The sequence below is a fragment of the Scardinius erythrophthalmus genome (assembly GCF_964197995.2).
Source record: "Scardinius erythrophthalmus genome assembly, chromosome: 2".
Taxonomy (NCBI): Eukaryota; Metazoa; Chordata; class Actinopteri; order Cypriniformes; family Leuciscidae; genus Scardinius; species Scardinius erythrophthalmus.
The window spans coordinates 54,945,057-54,962,517 of record NC_138222.1 but is presented as its reverse complement, the minus strand read 5'-3'; the positions used below and the strand labels follow the sequence as shown (position 1 = coordinate 54,962,517).

Sequence of the window (17,461 nt, the reverse complement as noted above, 5' to 3'; positions counted from 1 at the left end):
GTGAATGGCTTTCTAAACAATGGTTACTGAAAGTACAGGATGATTTCACTTCACAAATGAAAAGGATTTTTACTTTTTGTGAGGGGAAAAAAGGGATGTATGTGTGGGGTTTGTCAGTGCTTTCAAAGCACAACAGACACGTTTGCAAATCCTAAACTTTGAAGCACCATGTGGAGATATTTCATTCCTTTAAAGGGATAGTTCACCCTAATATGAAGTTTCTGTCATTATTTACTCACCCTCATGTCGTTCCAAACCTGTAAGACTTTTGTTCATCTTTAAATATGATTTTTGATACATTTTTTTTATATATTTGGGATATTTTTGATCAAATCTGAGAGTTTTCTGTCCCTCCATTGACAGCTACGCAACTACCACTTTGACGCTTCAAAAAGTTCATAAAGAGATCGTAAAACGAATCCATATAATTAAGCGGTTTTGTCAAAATTTTCTGAAGAGACTCGATCGCTTTATATGATGGACAGTTTTAATTTAGGCTTTAATTTACATTTAAACACTGATCAGCGAACATAAACCGAACTTGACACGCGAGAACAAACCTCTTGCTGAAGCTCAAATGTGCTTTGTAACACGAGAATGAATCTCATTGGTTCTTGTGGAAGCTCAAGCATGATGCGTAACACGAGATTGAACCTCATTGGTTCTTGCGGAAGCTCAAGCATGATGCGTAACACGAGAATGAACCTCATTGGTTCTTGTGGAAGCCCAAGCGTGATGCGTAACACGAGAATGAACCTCATTGGTTCTTGCGGAAGCTCAAGCATGATGCGTAACACGAGAATGAACCTCATTGGTTCTTGCGGAAGCTCAAGCATGATGCGTAACACGAGAATGAACCTCATTGGTTCTCGCACGTCGAGCAAACATGCTTGAGCTTCCGTTTACCACAACTGATGAGTGAGTTGATGAATGTTTAAATGTTAATAAAAGCCTTAATTCAATCTGTTCATTATATAAAGCGATCGAGTCTCTTCAGAAAATTTGGACTAAACCGCTCAATTCATATTAGTTTTACGATCTCTTTATGAACTTTTTGAAGCGTCAAAGTTTCAGTTGTGTAGATGTCAATGGAGGGACAGAAAGCTCTCAGATTTCATCAAAAATATCTTCATTAATGTTACGAAGATGAACGAAAGTCTTACGGCATTTTTGGGTGAACTAGCCCTTTTAGTAACAACAAAGCTGTGTGTGAAATTTATTGATTTGTATTTTAGATGGTGTTACTTTTGACTTGAAATTTTTTTAATGATTGATCGTGTTCTGTAATTGTTGTTACATTTATAAAATTGTCCAGCGATGGTACCGCTATTGCCGATATTTGTCTAGATGATATTTTGTATCGGACTGAAAGCAATTTAAGTGGTATCACCCATCCCTACGTGTCTTTAAATGATCTGACTTCATTTGTGTTTATGGATTCAAGCTGATCCAGCTGTAATATCAAATATCATTATCTCCAAACCAATGTTTAGGGATGTTATGCTTACAAAGGTGAGTAAATATGAAAACCTGTGTTTCCTTTCTACCGTTGCCTTGTGCAAATGAACTTTTGACACCTCCCTAGTCATTATTTAAACTGTTTTTTAAATATTTAAATAGTTTTTATTTAATTAGATTCCATTTCTTCCATTTGATTTTTCATTTCCATTTTTTTAAATGACATCCATGTATGAATATAGGATGATCATATTGACAATTTGTTCTTACAAGTCATGTTTGTAAGTCTGTGATGGCACCACAAAGTCGGACAGGAAGATTTATTTGGTAATATGACATGAAGGAACACGCGTGTTGCTGATGTTTTCTTTAGCATAAGCCAATTTACTTTACTCTGATAAAGTACTCTAACAGTTCTGAGGAAAACTGTAAACAGGAGACTTTAGATTATGTACCTTGAGTCTGGTAACAAACACATCCTTATTAAAGTTTACACACTTCAAAGATGGCACAGTTGCAGTCCTGCAGCCTAGTGGTTAATGCACTCATCACATCAGACTTTTCATTTCCTGCTTTTGTTCCCCATCTTTCTTGTCTTATCTCTCTCTCTCTCTCTCTCTCTCTCTCTCTCTCTCTCTCTCTCTCTCTCTCTCTCTCTTTTTCCTGTTGAGAAATATGCTAATAAATTAAAGCAGTCAGTTTGCATTATGCTTTTCACAATTCATTTTAAGCAATCCAAAGTTCACAGTTTCAAGCAAACAAGCCGAAAACCGCAATTGTTACACGAAAGTGCATGAAAATGACATGCTAGCAGTTCTCAAGCGTTCTCTTACAGAGCTGTTACTTCTCTCTTTCCCCGATAGAAACTGAGGAGGTTGTATGACACACTGCAGCGAGCTTATGCGAAGATATTAGAGGTGATAAAGTCTGGCCGACGTCTGCTGGGGTCTTACTTTAGAGTCGCCTTTTATGGACAGGTAGGTTCACAAGTTTATGCTTGTGTAGATTTGACTTGCTTTTTGCTACCACTTCCCAAAATGACTTCTCTGTGTAAACCATTGATATTGTGTATATCTTGCGCAACTGATATTGTGCACTTTAGAGTATGACAGCTGAAATATGTTTTATCACATGAAACATATTTTTACACTACTGTTCAAAAGTTTGGGTCTGTTTTTTATGTTTTTGTTCAAAAGTCTCTTGTGCTCACCAAGGCTGCATTTATTTGATCAAAAATACAGTAAAAACAGTCATATTTAAAAAAAAAAAAAAAAAAGTACTGTTTAAAATAAGTGTTTTCTATTTTAATACATTTTAAAATGTAATTTAATCCTGTGATGCTAAGCTGGATTTTCAGCATCATTGCTCATGTCTTCAGTGTCACATGATCCTTTGATGAATATAAAGTTCAAAAGAAAATAATTTATTTAAAAAAAAACTTTTTGGTTGAAAACTACATAGTCTTTACTGTCACTTTTTTAACTTAATGCATCCTTGTTGAATAAAAGTGTTCTTTTTTTTTATTTTACTGACCCCAGACTATTCAGACAAAATAGATGTATCACAATAACACAGCACAATAATACAACAGGAGCAACATGTCAGTCATGCAACTAAAACAATTAAGATTTTTTGGACTTCAGGGCTTCTTTGAAGAAGAGGATGGGAAAGAATACATTTACAAAGAGCCAAAGCTCACAAAGCTTCCTGAAATTTCCCTTCGCCTCACAAGCCTTTATGGAGAAAAGTTTGGAGCAGAGAACGTCAAAATCATCCAAGACTCCAACAAAGTGAGTCATAGTTACAAGTTTCTGTTTTACTGTGCAGATTCCTGTATTGAGATTAAATGACCATGAAGAGCAGCACATCTGTGTCATCATTCAGGAAAGAGTTGTTTATCTCAAGAACAAACATTCTGAGACACGTCTATCTTTCAGTCTTTGCATATTTTTGAGTATTTAACATTTGGAAACACATTACATTTTTACCCATTTCACTTTCTTTAAATAAAAGGAACCACACATCAACTTTTTGTTTACCCACAGGTTAACCAGAAAGATCTGGACCCAAAGTTTGCCTACATTCAGGTCACGTATGTCAAGCCCTTCTTTGATGAGAAAGAGCTGGTGGAGAGGAAGACGGACTTCGAGAAGTGCCATAACATCAATCGCTTTGTCTTTGAGACTCCGTTCACGCTAACGGGAAAGAAACAAGGAGGAGTTGAGGAGCAGTGCAAGCGGAGGACGGTACTTACCAGTAAGCTCGCAGCACACAGACAGCAGGAGATCTGGCATTACTCCCAGTACATCATATTTTTGAGATTGCCAACATTTTGTCAACTCTTACAGTTTGCTTTTGTAACAACACCTAGGCTACATACACAAGACAATCAGATTTGGTTGTCACTTCACCTTTTAGTGCTTGAAGGAACAGTTCAATTCAAAATTTAAATTCTGTCATCTGTCAACTTGAGGGTGAGTAAATGATAACAGAATTTTCATTTTGAAGTGAACTAATCTTTTAAAGGGGTACTTCACCACTGGTAAAATGGGCTTTCAATAAAACATGGCTGCCTATGCGGTAGAAAGGCAGGACATTTTTTTTTTAATTTGTGGTACTTGTGGTAAAACAAAAAATGGGCTGTTGGAAAACTTTAACACCCATAATGCACTGGGCATTTTGCCATCCAAGACCACTCTCAGTCATCAAATACCGCCTTGCTTGAGTAGGAAATGCAAACTTGGTGTCGACTTGTTTTGCTCCTGGGTGCAAGAATTCAGAGAGTAAATGTTTAGCAGGAGTTGTTTTCAGTTTCAAGTGAAGGATCCAGAATGTTGTAGGCAGTGGCTGCAAAGTAAAAGTGACGTGGAAGCCAACTATGGTAACACATACTCAGAATTTTAAGCCATCCAAGTTAGTGCACACACATTAGGAGCAGTGGGTAGTGAACACACAGACACACTGCAAACCATTAGGCCATGACTGCCCCATTCGTAAATATGGAGAGAACACCGCCACAATGGAAAATCTGAAAAACCTCCATGTTTATAGTGTCAATTTCAAACTGGATGATTATAAACACTGTTTTAGTCCAAACAGAAGGGGGAAACTAAAAGAAACTGCTGTTCTGTCAGTTCCCCCATCTGTCAGTTCAGTACAACAAAGAAGGCTGTTGCAATAGTATTTTTACCATAATGCTGTTTAAAGAATACACAAAGTACGATACAATTTTCAGTGATAAACCTGAATACAATAACCATTCTGTTAATAACCCCTCTGTTGATTCGACAGTCCGCGGACAATACAATCTGTAGTTTTCACGAAAGCCATGGAGATGTCAAAAGAGTTTTGCTGATACATAAACAGGACTTTCTCGGTCCAGTTAACACGGAGAACGAGTAAACACTGTTCGTTTACTACCGACACTATAACAGATTGAATACAAAGCAGATTGAAAATCTGTGAACCTACACTTACAAAAGGGATAGTTCCAGTCCTTGATTCTGATTTGTTGAGCCGTGCTGTGACATCATTACATCAGTGTTTATAGACCTGTATAAAGTGTCAGTGAAACAAGCGTTTAGCAGCCATCTTTAGAACATTGTGTTTGAACTTTGTGGTAGCTCTGTATATTTCTATCATCGAAAGAGTAATTAGCTGATGAAGTGGATTTACTTATTATAGAGTTACCGAAAGTGATCACGAGCATTGTAATGTTTGAAGCGGATCTCATAACAAATGTCAGTAGACCGGGAAGATTTTAAAGCAAGCAGTTCATTCATAAATCCGTAAGATCTTACCTTCATGCTGTGGAAATACAAACCGGAAGAGAGAACACATTGAGCGCAGTGCTGAAAAGGGGCGGGGCTACATAAGGTCGATACGGTGTTGTTGTTATTATAACCGTTTTATAAAAGTAATAAGCCCTGTGAAGCCGTGGTTTACAGTGAATTTAATCAACGCCCCTTAGCTGCTCTAAACTCACGGCTTCACGGGGCTCATTGCTTTATTTAATCCTGTCGTGACACACACAGTTCAGAAATTTACAGGAGCGTACAGAACCAAAATGACCAACAAGTCACTAATGACATTTAAACACAGTGCTTCTGTCAGTGGTGTTTTAGTTAAAAATGCAAAACACAAAAAAGTTGCTATCATCGGATTTCTTAAGGGGAGACACCCCAGGTGACTAGGAAAAAACAATGACCTAATAGATATCAGCATGAAACTTTCCCCAGTTGATTACTGACATTAAGACAAATATCTGTCTTAGTGACTCTAGTTCCATTCGTGCATGGAATGATAATTTAGGGCGTTCACTCTCACATTTAAATGCAGTTATCACTCCTGAAACTTTGCTGTGTGTTACCCTTATAAACATTGTTTACATGAATTAATGCCATGAATTAAATGGCATGTATTTAATACTGTATAAGATCAGTGTAAATATTTGATGGAACTAAGAAAAACAGTCTTGTGTGAACAATGGCAATGACAAGTTCCCCATGGGCCAAAAACGTTACTATTCTTTAAACTGGCACGCTCTTGCGTGACAACTTTTGTGAGCAACCTATCATTTAGATAATGAGTCTTTTCAGTTGGTCTCTTTACTCAGTTGTTGTCATACACCAATCAATAGTGGCGGCAACAGGTGCGTTGGTACCTGTGAACTTCGTGACTCTATCTGACAGTCAGTCACAGATGAAATATTAGATGTACCACTATTAGACCATGATTACTATCTTTTGTTTGAGTGGTGGTGTTTGTCTGTGTTGAGGTTCAAAAGCGTACTGTGTATGTGTTTGCTTTTTGTGTCTGCAGCGGCCAACACATTTCCCTATGTAAAGAAACGCATCGAGGTTGTGGGAGAGAAGCACTTGGAGCTGAAGCCGATCGATGTGGCAATAGATGAGATGAGAGAGAGGAGTGTTGAACTCGCTAAGCTCTGCTCTAATCAGGAGGTTAACATGATCACGCTTCAACTCAAACTCCAAGGCTGTGTTAGTGTGCAGGTACTAGTATGCATTACAGACTCATTGGGCCTTTTAGTCTTCATACTATTTACACTACCATTCAAAAGTTCGTTTTTTTAAGAAATTACTACTTTTATTTAGCAAATGCACATTAAACTGATCATACGTGATAGTTCTATAACATCTGTAACATCTGATCTATAATGTTTCAACAAAAAAAAAATCTAATAAATGTTCTTTTAAACTTTCTAGTCATCAAAGAATCCAACAAAATGTTTCTACAAAATATTACACAACTGTTTTAAACATAATAATAATAAAATGTTTCTTGAGCAGCAAATCAGCATATTAGAGTGATTTCTGAAGGATCATGTGACACTGAAGACTGGAGTAATGATGCTGAAAATTCAGCTTTGATCACAGGAATAAATTACATTTTAAAATTAACATGGAAAACATGATTTTCTTGCGTCTGACTTTTTTTTCATGATAGTTTAGCACATTTTCCCCATAATTCCCCAAAAAGAAATCTCATTAATTAATTAATCTCTGTGAAAAATAAGAATTATATATAATCTACAATGTGTTTATACATCATGGTAGTATTTGTTATACTGCCTTCAATTTAAACTGTATTTTATATATTTTATAAAAACATTGCATTACATTTTTTTTTGTAGTTAAGTTTATTATAATTTTGTAATGCTGTGTTTTTCCCATTATAACAATGAGAATGAGAATGAGATGCTTTTGCATTTTGCATCCTTTCGTGCTTCCCATAATGTTGTTCATGCATTAAGTCAATGAGAATTGAGTGAGAAATATGTTATCATGTTCAAGAAAATAATATTACAATTACAATCATGGATAATATCGCTCCACAATATTTCTTCTTAGTTCTTCAGTTGCCTTAATTGTAGCACCCAAAAAACCTTGTTATTCACCTGTGTGTTTACATGATGATAATACATAAAGTATAAAAAACCAGCTCATTATGATGCAACACGAATGTGTTGATTAAAGGTGCAGTAAGTGATTTCTGAGAAGCACTGTTGAAAGTGGATCGGACCGAGCAGCACAGCACTCTTGTAGCCAATAGGCAGTAGGGGCCATCATTGTCCACTCATGATGGGGGAGGAGAGAGAGTGAATGCCAATGAAGTTAATTACATCCAAAACAAAATTCCTGTTGCCCTATAACAGGGAAACAAATTAAATGTAACAAACGTTTTTACATTTTTGACCTATAATTATAATATCTTGCGCATGAAGTCACAGTCCCTGACTGGCAGTTCATTGATAATGGTTTGTCACACAATCATATCATGCATCTAATACCGTTTTTGGGCTTATAGGTGAATGCGGGACCGATGGCCTATGCCCGAGCTTTCCTGGATGAATCCAAATCAGGTCAACCCAGTAAGAAAGTCAAGGAGCTTAAAGAAATATTCAGGTATGCGGTATTACCTTTGCAGTTTTTGTTGAACTTAGAAAGGAAACAGATAACTGTGGGTGCATACAAGGAAAAAGCATGGTTTGGTAACAAGAACCTAAAACAACAATTACAAGGAAATTGTCCAACACCAAGGTCCTGTTTACACCTGGTATTAAGATACGTTTGGTTGATTAGATCACAAGTAGATGGATACACATTCACGTTTACACCTGGTGTTTTAATCCGCCTCTTTTGTCCACTTTCTACCACTTCTATCTCTTTGAGGAGAGGGTCTATGGGCGGGTAAATGTATGGGGTTTTCAGATCTTTCGCGGTTCCCATAATGTTGTTCATGCATTAGGTCAATAGACGGTCTTATGTGGCTGTTTGAACGTATTCGACAACATGAGCGTTTACCCAGTGAAAGAAATCCGGTCAAATGCTTTTTCTACTCATACCGTCATTTATAAATGCGTTTATTGCCTGTATTTAGTGTCGTCCACTTGTGATCGGATTTACGAAAACACTTCTTAATATCAAGTGTAAACGGGGTCCTATTGATACAGGTTTTCTGAATTAAGCTATAGAGATATCTATACAAATATTACCCGAAATTCTCTTATCAGTTAACTTAATAAAAGTTATAAAAAGGCTCATCTGGGCAAGTTTTTAAGCTTTCTTCTCAAGAACTTTAATTTCAATACAATAGTAAGTGTTCTAAAAATAGGTGAAGATGAAGTTAGTCATATTCAGGAAGCAACCAACTGCACTCACTGTATTCAACAGCATGTATCATCTTGCCATGTTGCAGGAATGTATCTGTTTTCATGCCAGCGCACCTCATTTTTGGAATTGGCTCAGGAATTTGTGGTTCATAGCACTCTCGATGACATTTATATGACAGTTTTAGTTTTCTCCAAACACAGTTTGTTTTTGAAATACAAGACAATTTTTCCCCCATAAAATAAGACGTCAAACTTAATCATCTGAAGCTTTTGAAGTTAACTACTAGAAAATTTAAATTAAAAATTATACATGCGCGCACAAACACACACTATACACATTATTTATTTATTTTTGTTATTTGCTCCTTTATTCTTGATTAAATTGTTTCTGTTATGCCTAATTGTGTGGTTATATGTGCTGCAGGCAATTTGTCAATGCATGCAGTATGGCTCTGGACATTAATGAGAGACTGATAAAGGAGGATCAGTATGAGTATCATGAGGGACTAAAGGCTAACTTCAAAAGCATGGTTAAAGAACTTTCTGAAATCATCAACGAGCAGGTATGTTTCATTGCTCATTTCCATCTTCTTGCAGCACAAAATTCTTGTTCTTCTTTCAACTTCTCCTAAAAAACATATTACTGCAATTAATTCAGCCCAAACGCTGCTTTCTAGGTAAGTTGGTGTGCTGCTTTTAGAGTTTGCTGAAAGTTTAAGATTAACTTTAAGATTAAAGTTTTAAAGGTCCCGTTGCATGCGATTCCATGTTTCAAACTTTAGTTAGTGTGTAATGTTGCTGTTAGAGCATAAATAATATCTGTAAAATTATAAAGCTCAAAGTTCAATGCAAAGCGAGATATTTTATTTAACAGAAGTTGACTACAAAAAACGGCTCGATTGGACTACACCCCTCTACATCCTGCTTTAGTGACATCACCAGAACCGTTTCTTGACTAACCTCCGCCCACAGGAATGCTCCCTCAACTCTACTGGCTATTTGCGCACTTCTTATAACTTAGGCTACTGTGTTTACTCAGCTCTTACGGTGATTTTCTGAAGTAAAACTGACGCTTCATCTTTTGTGTGATGTACAATAAACTTTATTATACTCATCAGTATATGTTTGATCATCATTCAGACAGCAGACTTGTAGGCTATTAATAAATAATGGATACATAGCCTACAAGCAGATGACAAATACGTTATAATAACCGTAATTAAACTAATAAACCATACCTGTTTCATCTCTATACAGCACTCTGACTCTGTAGGCATTATTGTCCGACTCGAAATGAACACGTTACTGAGAGTTTCTGATATTATCATCATTCCTTGAGATGAATTTTTCCTGACAGACTGAGCGCGAGCTCATGAAGCTCCGCCCCCTGTGTCGTCCAGCAGCACCTCATTTGCATTTAAAGGGGACACACTGAAACGGCTCGTTTTTCTGAGCCCCAAAAAATGTCAATTTAAACATGCTGTAAAAAATGATCTGTTGGGTATTTTGAGCTCAAACTTCACATACACACTCTGGGGACATCAGAGACTTATTTTACATCTTGTGAAAAGGGGCATAGAACGGGACCTTTAAAAATCCTGGTGGCGCCGACGTCTTTGTAGCATTAGCTGATTTTTGCTTTGATTAAAGCACACGTCATTTTCACATATCTGACAGTCTCAATGTGAAATGCCACTTCTCCTGAAAATGTCACCCATCGTGATTTTGTTCCTCATTTTTTGTTTCGATGTATAATCCCCAGCAGTGTTGTGCAAGTTACTTCCAAACCGTAATACATTATACATTACTTGTTACTGTTATTTAAAAGTAATTAAATTAAATTAAATTTTGGGCTAAAAGTGTGTTGTAACGCAAGCGTTACTGAACATGTACCGAGTAAAATATTACTGAAAATTGATTAGTAATGCCTTACACTACTGCGTTACAACAAAAAGTAATAAGTTACTGTAATACATTACTTTTGTAACGCGTTACTCCCAACACTGATCCCCAGTTATGTATTGCCACACTAAGTCATTTGACTATACAAGACAAAAAAGGGTTTGATTCCCTAGATGATCTGTGACTCTTTGATTATATTAAGTTTTATCGCTTATGTCAGACCATGCATTATGATGCACTTCATAAAGAAAGTTAAAGGGCAACTTTCACACTAATGGCAGTTTTTGCTCGCATTTGTTGATTGGCAAGTTTGCTTTTTGACCCCGTGCATTGGTTTTGATTGTTTTTGCAGTTTCACAACATTTATTAGCAATTACAGACTGAGTTAAGATAAATGTGTGGTTCTGTACTGTCTATTATCTTGTCCATGTAGACTCCAGGAAATGAGCTACTTTAACTGGGCATTTCCCTCCATAAACAAACCAAAAAACTAATTTACTGTATGTCTCCACTGGTTAGGAAATGTTATTCAAGACTTGGAGATCTCACCAGAGAATTTGTTTTTGTTGTCCTCATCTCATGACTAGCAGTCCGTGATGACAGACAGGTTTGTTGGGTTGGGACGGTTAAAACACAACAGGTTTGATCTGTTTTGGCTCGTGAACTCAGTTATCCTGGAGAGATTGTGCCCTGAGATTACATACTTGACTGAAGACTTTAAGGGCCCTATCTTGCACCCAGCGCAATTGACTTTGTACACCGACGCATGTATCATTCCTATTTTGCACCCGCGCAAAGCGCGTTTTTCCCTCTACAGAAGCACGTCGCTAAACTAGGGAATGAACTTGCGCTCCCTGGGCGGTTCAGCGCAAAAAAGGAGGCGTGTTCCAGCGCAAACGTTCCCTCATGCTATTTTGCAGGTTTAGAAAACAATTGCGCCACTAACCAGGAAAAAATTGTTTAAAGTCAGTGGCGCGTTGCGCATGTTATTCATATGCTATTTTAAGGGCGCATGCTTGGCAATAATCAATGTAGCGTGTGCACAACGTGCATACACTTTGATTCTCTCATCTACACAGAAGCAGCAGTTTTCATTTTTGCAAATCATACATTATTACGATAGATAGATAGATAGATAGATAGATAGATAGATAGATAGATAGATAGATAGATAGATAGATAGATAGATAGATAGATAGATAGATAGATAGATAGATAGATAGATAGATAGATAGATAGATAGATAGATAGGTAGATAGATAGATAGACAATTTATTATAAAAGCATACATCTAGCTTACACATTTACCCAAATTATCATACGCCTTTTTAACCGAAGTTAATTTGGGTGGGTTTCTCCATCCCCAACGTCCCTGACGAGAGCGTTGCTCTCCTTGACTGTGAACCGCTCCTGGCGCGCGCCTGGCAAATCCGCCGTTACAATAGGAATCCGCTTAGAACAAACGCGTCTGCTCTTAAAGGGAATGTGAGATGACGCTCTGATTGGTTTATTTCACGTTACGCCCAAACCACACCTATGAATAATGAAGCTACTTCAGACCAACCCATTTTAGATTTGCGCCTGGCGCAAGAGTCATTTATCCCGCCGGGAAAATAGCAACAGCGCCAAGACCCGCCCACAAAGTCACTTGCGCTTTGCGCTTTGACACTTGTGTTTCAGATCGTTAAAATAGGGCCCTAAGAGTGAAGGATTCAAAATACCTTTTACTTATCTTAGACTGGAAATAATGGAACTGTAGATTACCATGGTTTCCAGTTCAATGTTAATTTAGTGTGAATTATTGACATTTAATTATTTTGTCTATATACAGTTTATGCAGTGTATATAAAAAAAGTCTACACTCCCCTGTTAAAACTGCTGTTTTTGTGTGATGTAAAATATGAAACAAAGATAAATCATATCAGAGCTTTTGCACCTTTGATGTAAAATTTACAACCTCTGCAATGCCACTGAAAACCAAAGTGAGAAAAAGAGAAATAATTAAAAAACCTTAAAATAACCTAACTGTATAAGTGTGCACATTCACACCCTTTTATAATACGTGGCTGTGTTCATTATGGACTACTTGCATTGAGCTTCGTGATGCACTTCCGTTTTAAAATAGTACAAAATGATTGTTCGCAAGAAGACTTAAAAATCTGGACATTTTCAGTGACAGGAGAAGAGATATTCTGATGATTACTGTGTAAAGAATTTCCCAAACTTTTAATCCAGCTAAGCTGATCTGAGTCAAGTCACCTTTATTTATGCAGCGCTTTTTACAATACAGATTGTTTCAAAGAAGCTTTACAGTGACAGGAAAATAATGGCTGTACAGCAGATCTAGAAGAAAATATTGTCATAGTACAGCTTAAGTAAGTTCGGTGATGGTTCATTTTTGCTGTAAAAAAGTTTTTTAATTCATTTATGCTGTCAAACCAAAAATTATTCAGACACCAGATCTAATTTTTTATATTTTACTAGTGGGTGCAGGACACTATAGTTCATTTATGTAAGTGAGGATAGCAAAATAAAGTAAACTGTGACATATTATACACAAACATTCTTCATACAGTGGACTACCAGTAAAATGTATAAAAATTTGGGACCAAAAAGTATTCAGACACTTTGACATGACCATGTTTTGCTCAAGTGTTTTTTTCTTTAAATGCTAATGCAACCTTTTTACACCACAGACTGAACAAAATTAAGCATTGCTTGGTAATTGGTTGACCAAAATTGGTATTATCTAATTGTGTACTTAAATTTAACCGCTGAAAACTGACAGCTGTTCAACCTAATTCATCTGTGAGACAGTCTAACCGAAGGATGGCCAAAACCAGAGAAATATCGACTGATTTGATAACTCATAAAGTCATATTTTATTACCATTTTCTAAACTGTGATAATGTGAGAAATGTTGAAGGTGTCTGAATAAATTTTGATTTGACTGTATATATAGCCGCTCTGGAGACAACAGTGATGTCATCGTCCAGCTCAGTTCAATCAATAATATTGTTGATGATATATTAAAGGAACACGCCGACTTTTTGGGACTTTAGCTTATTCACCGTATCCCCCAGAGTTAGATAAGTCCATACATATCCTTTTAATCTCCGTGCGTGCCGTAACTCTGTCTGACGTACCCACCGCTAGCCTAGCTTAGCACAAAGACTGGAGGTAAATGGCTCTAGCTAGCATACTGCTCCCAATAAGTGACAAAATAATGCCAACATTTTCCTATTTACATGTTGTGATTTGTATAGTCACATGAGACACAGCCATCTTCTAACCGTATATATATACTGGGAACTACATTCTCAGAAGGCAAAGCACTGCTACTTCTGCGGAATGAGCTGTGGGAAAAGGTGTCACTCAGATGAGGGCTACGAAAATATTTCCAAGGTATCAGATATACCATGGAACACAGTAAAGAAGACCGTTATCGGCAAGGTAAGAAAGTATTGCACAACAGTGACATTATCAAAAACAGATCATCCCTTTAAAATTGACAAAGAAAAAACTGGTCAGGGAGGTTGTCAAGAGGCCTAGAGCAACAGCTCTTTCTGGGAAGAACTGGCTGCTCCCTACGTTATTGAAAGAGAAAAGGACATGTGAAGGCCTAATATGATGGCAACCAGGGCTGGACTGGCCATCGGGCATACCGGGCATTTTCCCGGTGATTTTTGGGCCGATACATCTCATACTCATACATAATTTTTATTATTATTATTTTTTCTTTTTTTTAACGGCCCATAAAATTTGTACATCGGCGCCCCTCTCGTTTTGTTTTGTTTAATTGGCGGCGCTGGGTTTGTGCCGGTGTAATGCATTGGTCAAAAAAAGTCAGCGTTAGTTGTTTTTTTCTGACAGACCAGCCCATGAAACACGTAGATCAGCGGCCCATTGGTTATTTTCTTGATTGACATTGGTACAAAACTAATTATGAAAGTTTCCTTTATTTTTTAGTGCATTTGTTTTACAAAATATGGATATTACTATCATTGGATTAATATTATAACTATTATTGTAGTAGTGTAATATAGACAGACACTGTAACTAAAAGAGGTTTGAATTTTTCTTTGTTTAATTTGCACACTGAATATGGGTTGGAGCTTTTAATTTTGAACTCTCAAAGTGCACCAGATTGATGAATTTAACATTAAAATGCACAAAATTTTCTTACGGGGGAGCTTCATTCGGGGGAGAATTCGTACCGCGTATGCCCAGCTTAAAATACATCCAAGCCCCGATAAACTGCAAAAGCATATATCCAGTTTCCCAAAACCATGTGGGAAAATTTGTTATGGTCTGATGAGACAATGGTTGAACGTTTTGGCCAAAATTTGTCAAAGGTATGTTTGGAGCGAAAACAACAAAACACATCAGTTAAAAGAACACCATTCCCACAGTGAAGCATCATGTGTAGAAGCTGCTTTTCTTCCGCTGGTGAACTGGGGTTTAGTGAAGGGGGAGAGAATCATGAATAGCTCCAAGCATCAGTCGATTTTGGCACTGAACCTTCTGGCATCTGCTAGAAAACTGCAAATGAAGAAAGACTTTCACCTTTCAGAATGACAATAGCCGCTTTTCCACCGTCAGGCCGAACACTTCTAAGAAGAACGGTAAGGAATGGTTCCCATTATATTTCCACTTGAGCTTGATTCAGCACAACACAATTACAGACTGTTCTCGACTGGCTAACCGTACTGAACCATGTTGGGAGAATGTGTGTAGTGACCTCACCGCTCAGGATTGGTCACTCGTCTGTGTCCTGTCTACCAGTTTTTCCGTTTCTGGCCAAGCACGCTATTTGAGTGATGTACACACAAGTTAATAATAAAATTAAAAGAAATATCTTATTATCTTCCATAATGCCATCTCATACCGTCTGTAAACTCTTGCTCTGTTATTAGCCTCACAGTGGAAAATGAAGCCGTATCCGTACCGGATTGGTTCAGAATAGAACGGTTAAGCAATGAGAACTGTTTGGCCCGACGGTGGAAAAGCTGTTAATGATTTAAAACACACAACCAAATCAAGAAAAGAATGGCTTCAGCGAAGAAAGAAGACCGTTTTGGCACGGCCAGAGCCCAGACCTGAATCCTATCAAATAAATCTGTGGGCAGTCCTGAAGACAGCCATGATCAAGAGATTCCCTCGCAGTTTAACAGATCTGGAATGGAGTGGGAAAATATTCCCAAGTCACGATGTGCCAAGCTGATAGACTCCTATCCAAACAGACTGAGTGCTGTAATAAAATCAAAAGGTGCTTCGACCATTAGTTCAGGCGTGTGCACACCTAAGTTTTCTTTTATTTTATTTTTATTTAAATTGTGTTGCTTTTCATAGGTTGTCATTTTTATATGTAAATGTGCACACAAGTTCTAATATGATTTATCCTTGTTTCATTTTTTACATCACAAAAACCAGGTGTTTTAACAGGGGTGTGTAGACTTTTATATCCACTGTGTATGATTTGGTTTGATTTATTTATCACCATATAGAATTATATTTTATTAAAATTAAACTTATTTAATCATAGTTGAATTAATTGACAACCCTATTTAATGCATTTAAATGTCAATAAAAGTGCATGTTATCTAATATGTGTTGAAATATTTCACGGCACGGATGTACCTAATCCAAAAGAAACATCTCTAGTTGATTTAGCATTTTGTTCATTTGTGTTAGATAAGAGGCGATCTGGGATTGGAATATGTTTTTTTGTGAGTCATGGTGAGTGTTCGTTGCCAGTGTTATCAGTGGCAGAAAGCGACAGTGTTCTCTTGGCGCTCACGCACACTGCGCAGTCTTCACACTTCAATCTATGGCTTAAAGGGATAGTTCGCCCAAAAATTACAATTTGCTGTTAATTTACTCACCCTCAGGCCATCCAAGATGTAGATGTCTTTTTTGCTTCAGTAGAATTGTAAAGAAGATATTTAGCTGAAACCATGGTCCTTGGTGATTTGTATAATCAAGTCAACAGCTACCGTCACTTTGAAAACTTCCTGTCGTATAATGACGTATGTGTGGAAGCTCAAGCATTGAAAATGAATGAAAAGTCAGTCTTCCCGATTGAGATCACGCATATATTAGTTTCTGCATCCAGGGCCGTATCACAAGATCCCGGGCAGTCCTGATGGGCCCCCATGTTCCTCAACTTTCTTTGAGAAAGACATTTCTACAGCAGAAGTATGCGCTCCACCAGATGCTCAACTAACTAACATAAACAAAGGGGTGACATTAGCAAGGGGTGGGACCTTGAAACCTTAGATAGTCTTTACTTTTTTGTATACAACATGTAGTCAGTCAATCAACCAAGTTATTCAGCCAATACACTAATTTTACATTTCATCTGACATTCAATATGAAATTTAATTAGGAAATGAAAATATCCAAGTAAAATAAAATATATTCCAGACTTTTCAAGGGCCCTCTCTCCCCTTGGGGCCCTGGTAATCAGTACTGGTTTTACCCCAAGTCCGACGTCCCTGGCTATATACATTTTATTTATAATATATACAGTTTTCAATTGTAGTCTTTTAAAAAGGCATCTGAAATAATAAACTAAGTGCAATGTAGTGCAATTTGATACATATCGATACTGAAATATCTGAAACGCTTCCAGTTCTCATTTTCCACAGAATAGAAACAGGATACCAGCTCATCTTTCTCTCTCTCTCAAATCTCCGACAGCGAGTGACACACAAACCCGCATCTCTCTCGTTTCATTTGCTCCGGATTAATATTGTTGGTGTTACAGGGCTTGAATTTCGGCGTGGGATTGCACTTATTGCACATAATTTTACTCATTCCTGCAGATTTTGTGCTCACACCCAAAGTGTCGCACATAAATCCGCCAAAATTTCAGTACTAAATTGAGTTCTTTTTTGCTGCTAATTGCCGTAAACAGTCAAATACACACAAAATAATGTCAAAATGCCGGTCTTGGCGAGTATTCGC

At 37.2% G+C, this 17,461-nt stretch overlaps 1 protein-coding gene across 4 annotated transcripts in view; it reads left to right on the top strand.

Annotated features, from left to right (window-relative positions):
- dock11 (dedicator of cytokinesis 11) overlaps positions 1–17,461 on the top strand; it is a 113,937-nt gene that overhangs the window by 92,392 nt on the left and 4,084 nt on the right. For all 4 annotated transcript variants that reach the window (XM_081359414.1, XM_081359412.1, XM_081359413.1 and 1 more), the window contains 6 exons: positions 2,322–2,435; positions 3,102–3,248; positions 3,504–3,714; positions 6,280–6,470; positions 7,786–7,883; positions 9,015–9,153. In XM_081359414.1, the coding sequence (XP_081215540.1) occupies positions 2,322–2,435; positions 3,102–3,248; positions 3,504–3,714; positions 6,280–6,470; positions 7,786–7,883; positions 9,015–9,153 (900 nt within the window). The remainder of the gene's footprint in view (positions 1–2,321; positions 2,436–3,101; positions 3,249–3,503; positions 3,715–6,279; positions 6,471–7,785; positions 7,884–9,014; positions 9,154–17,461) is intronic.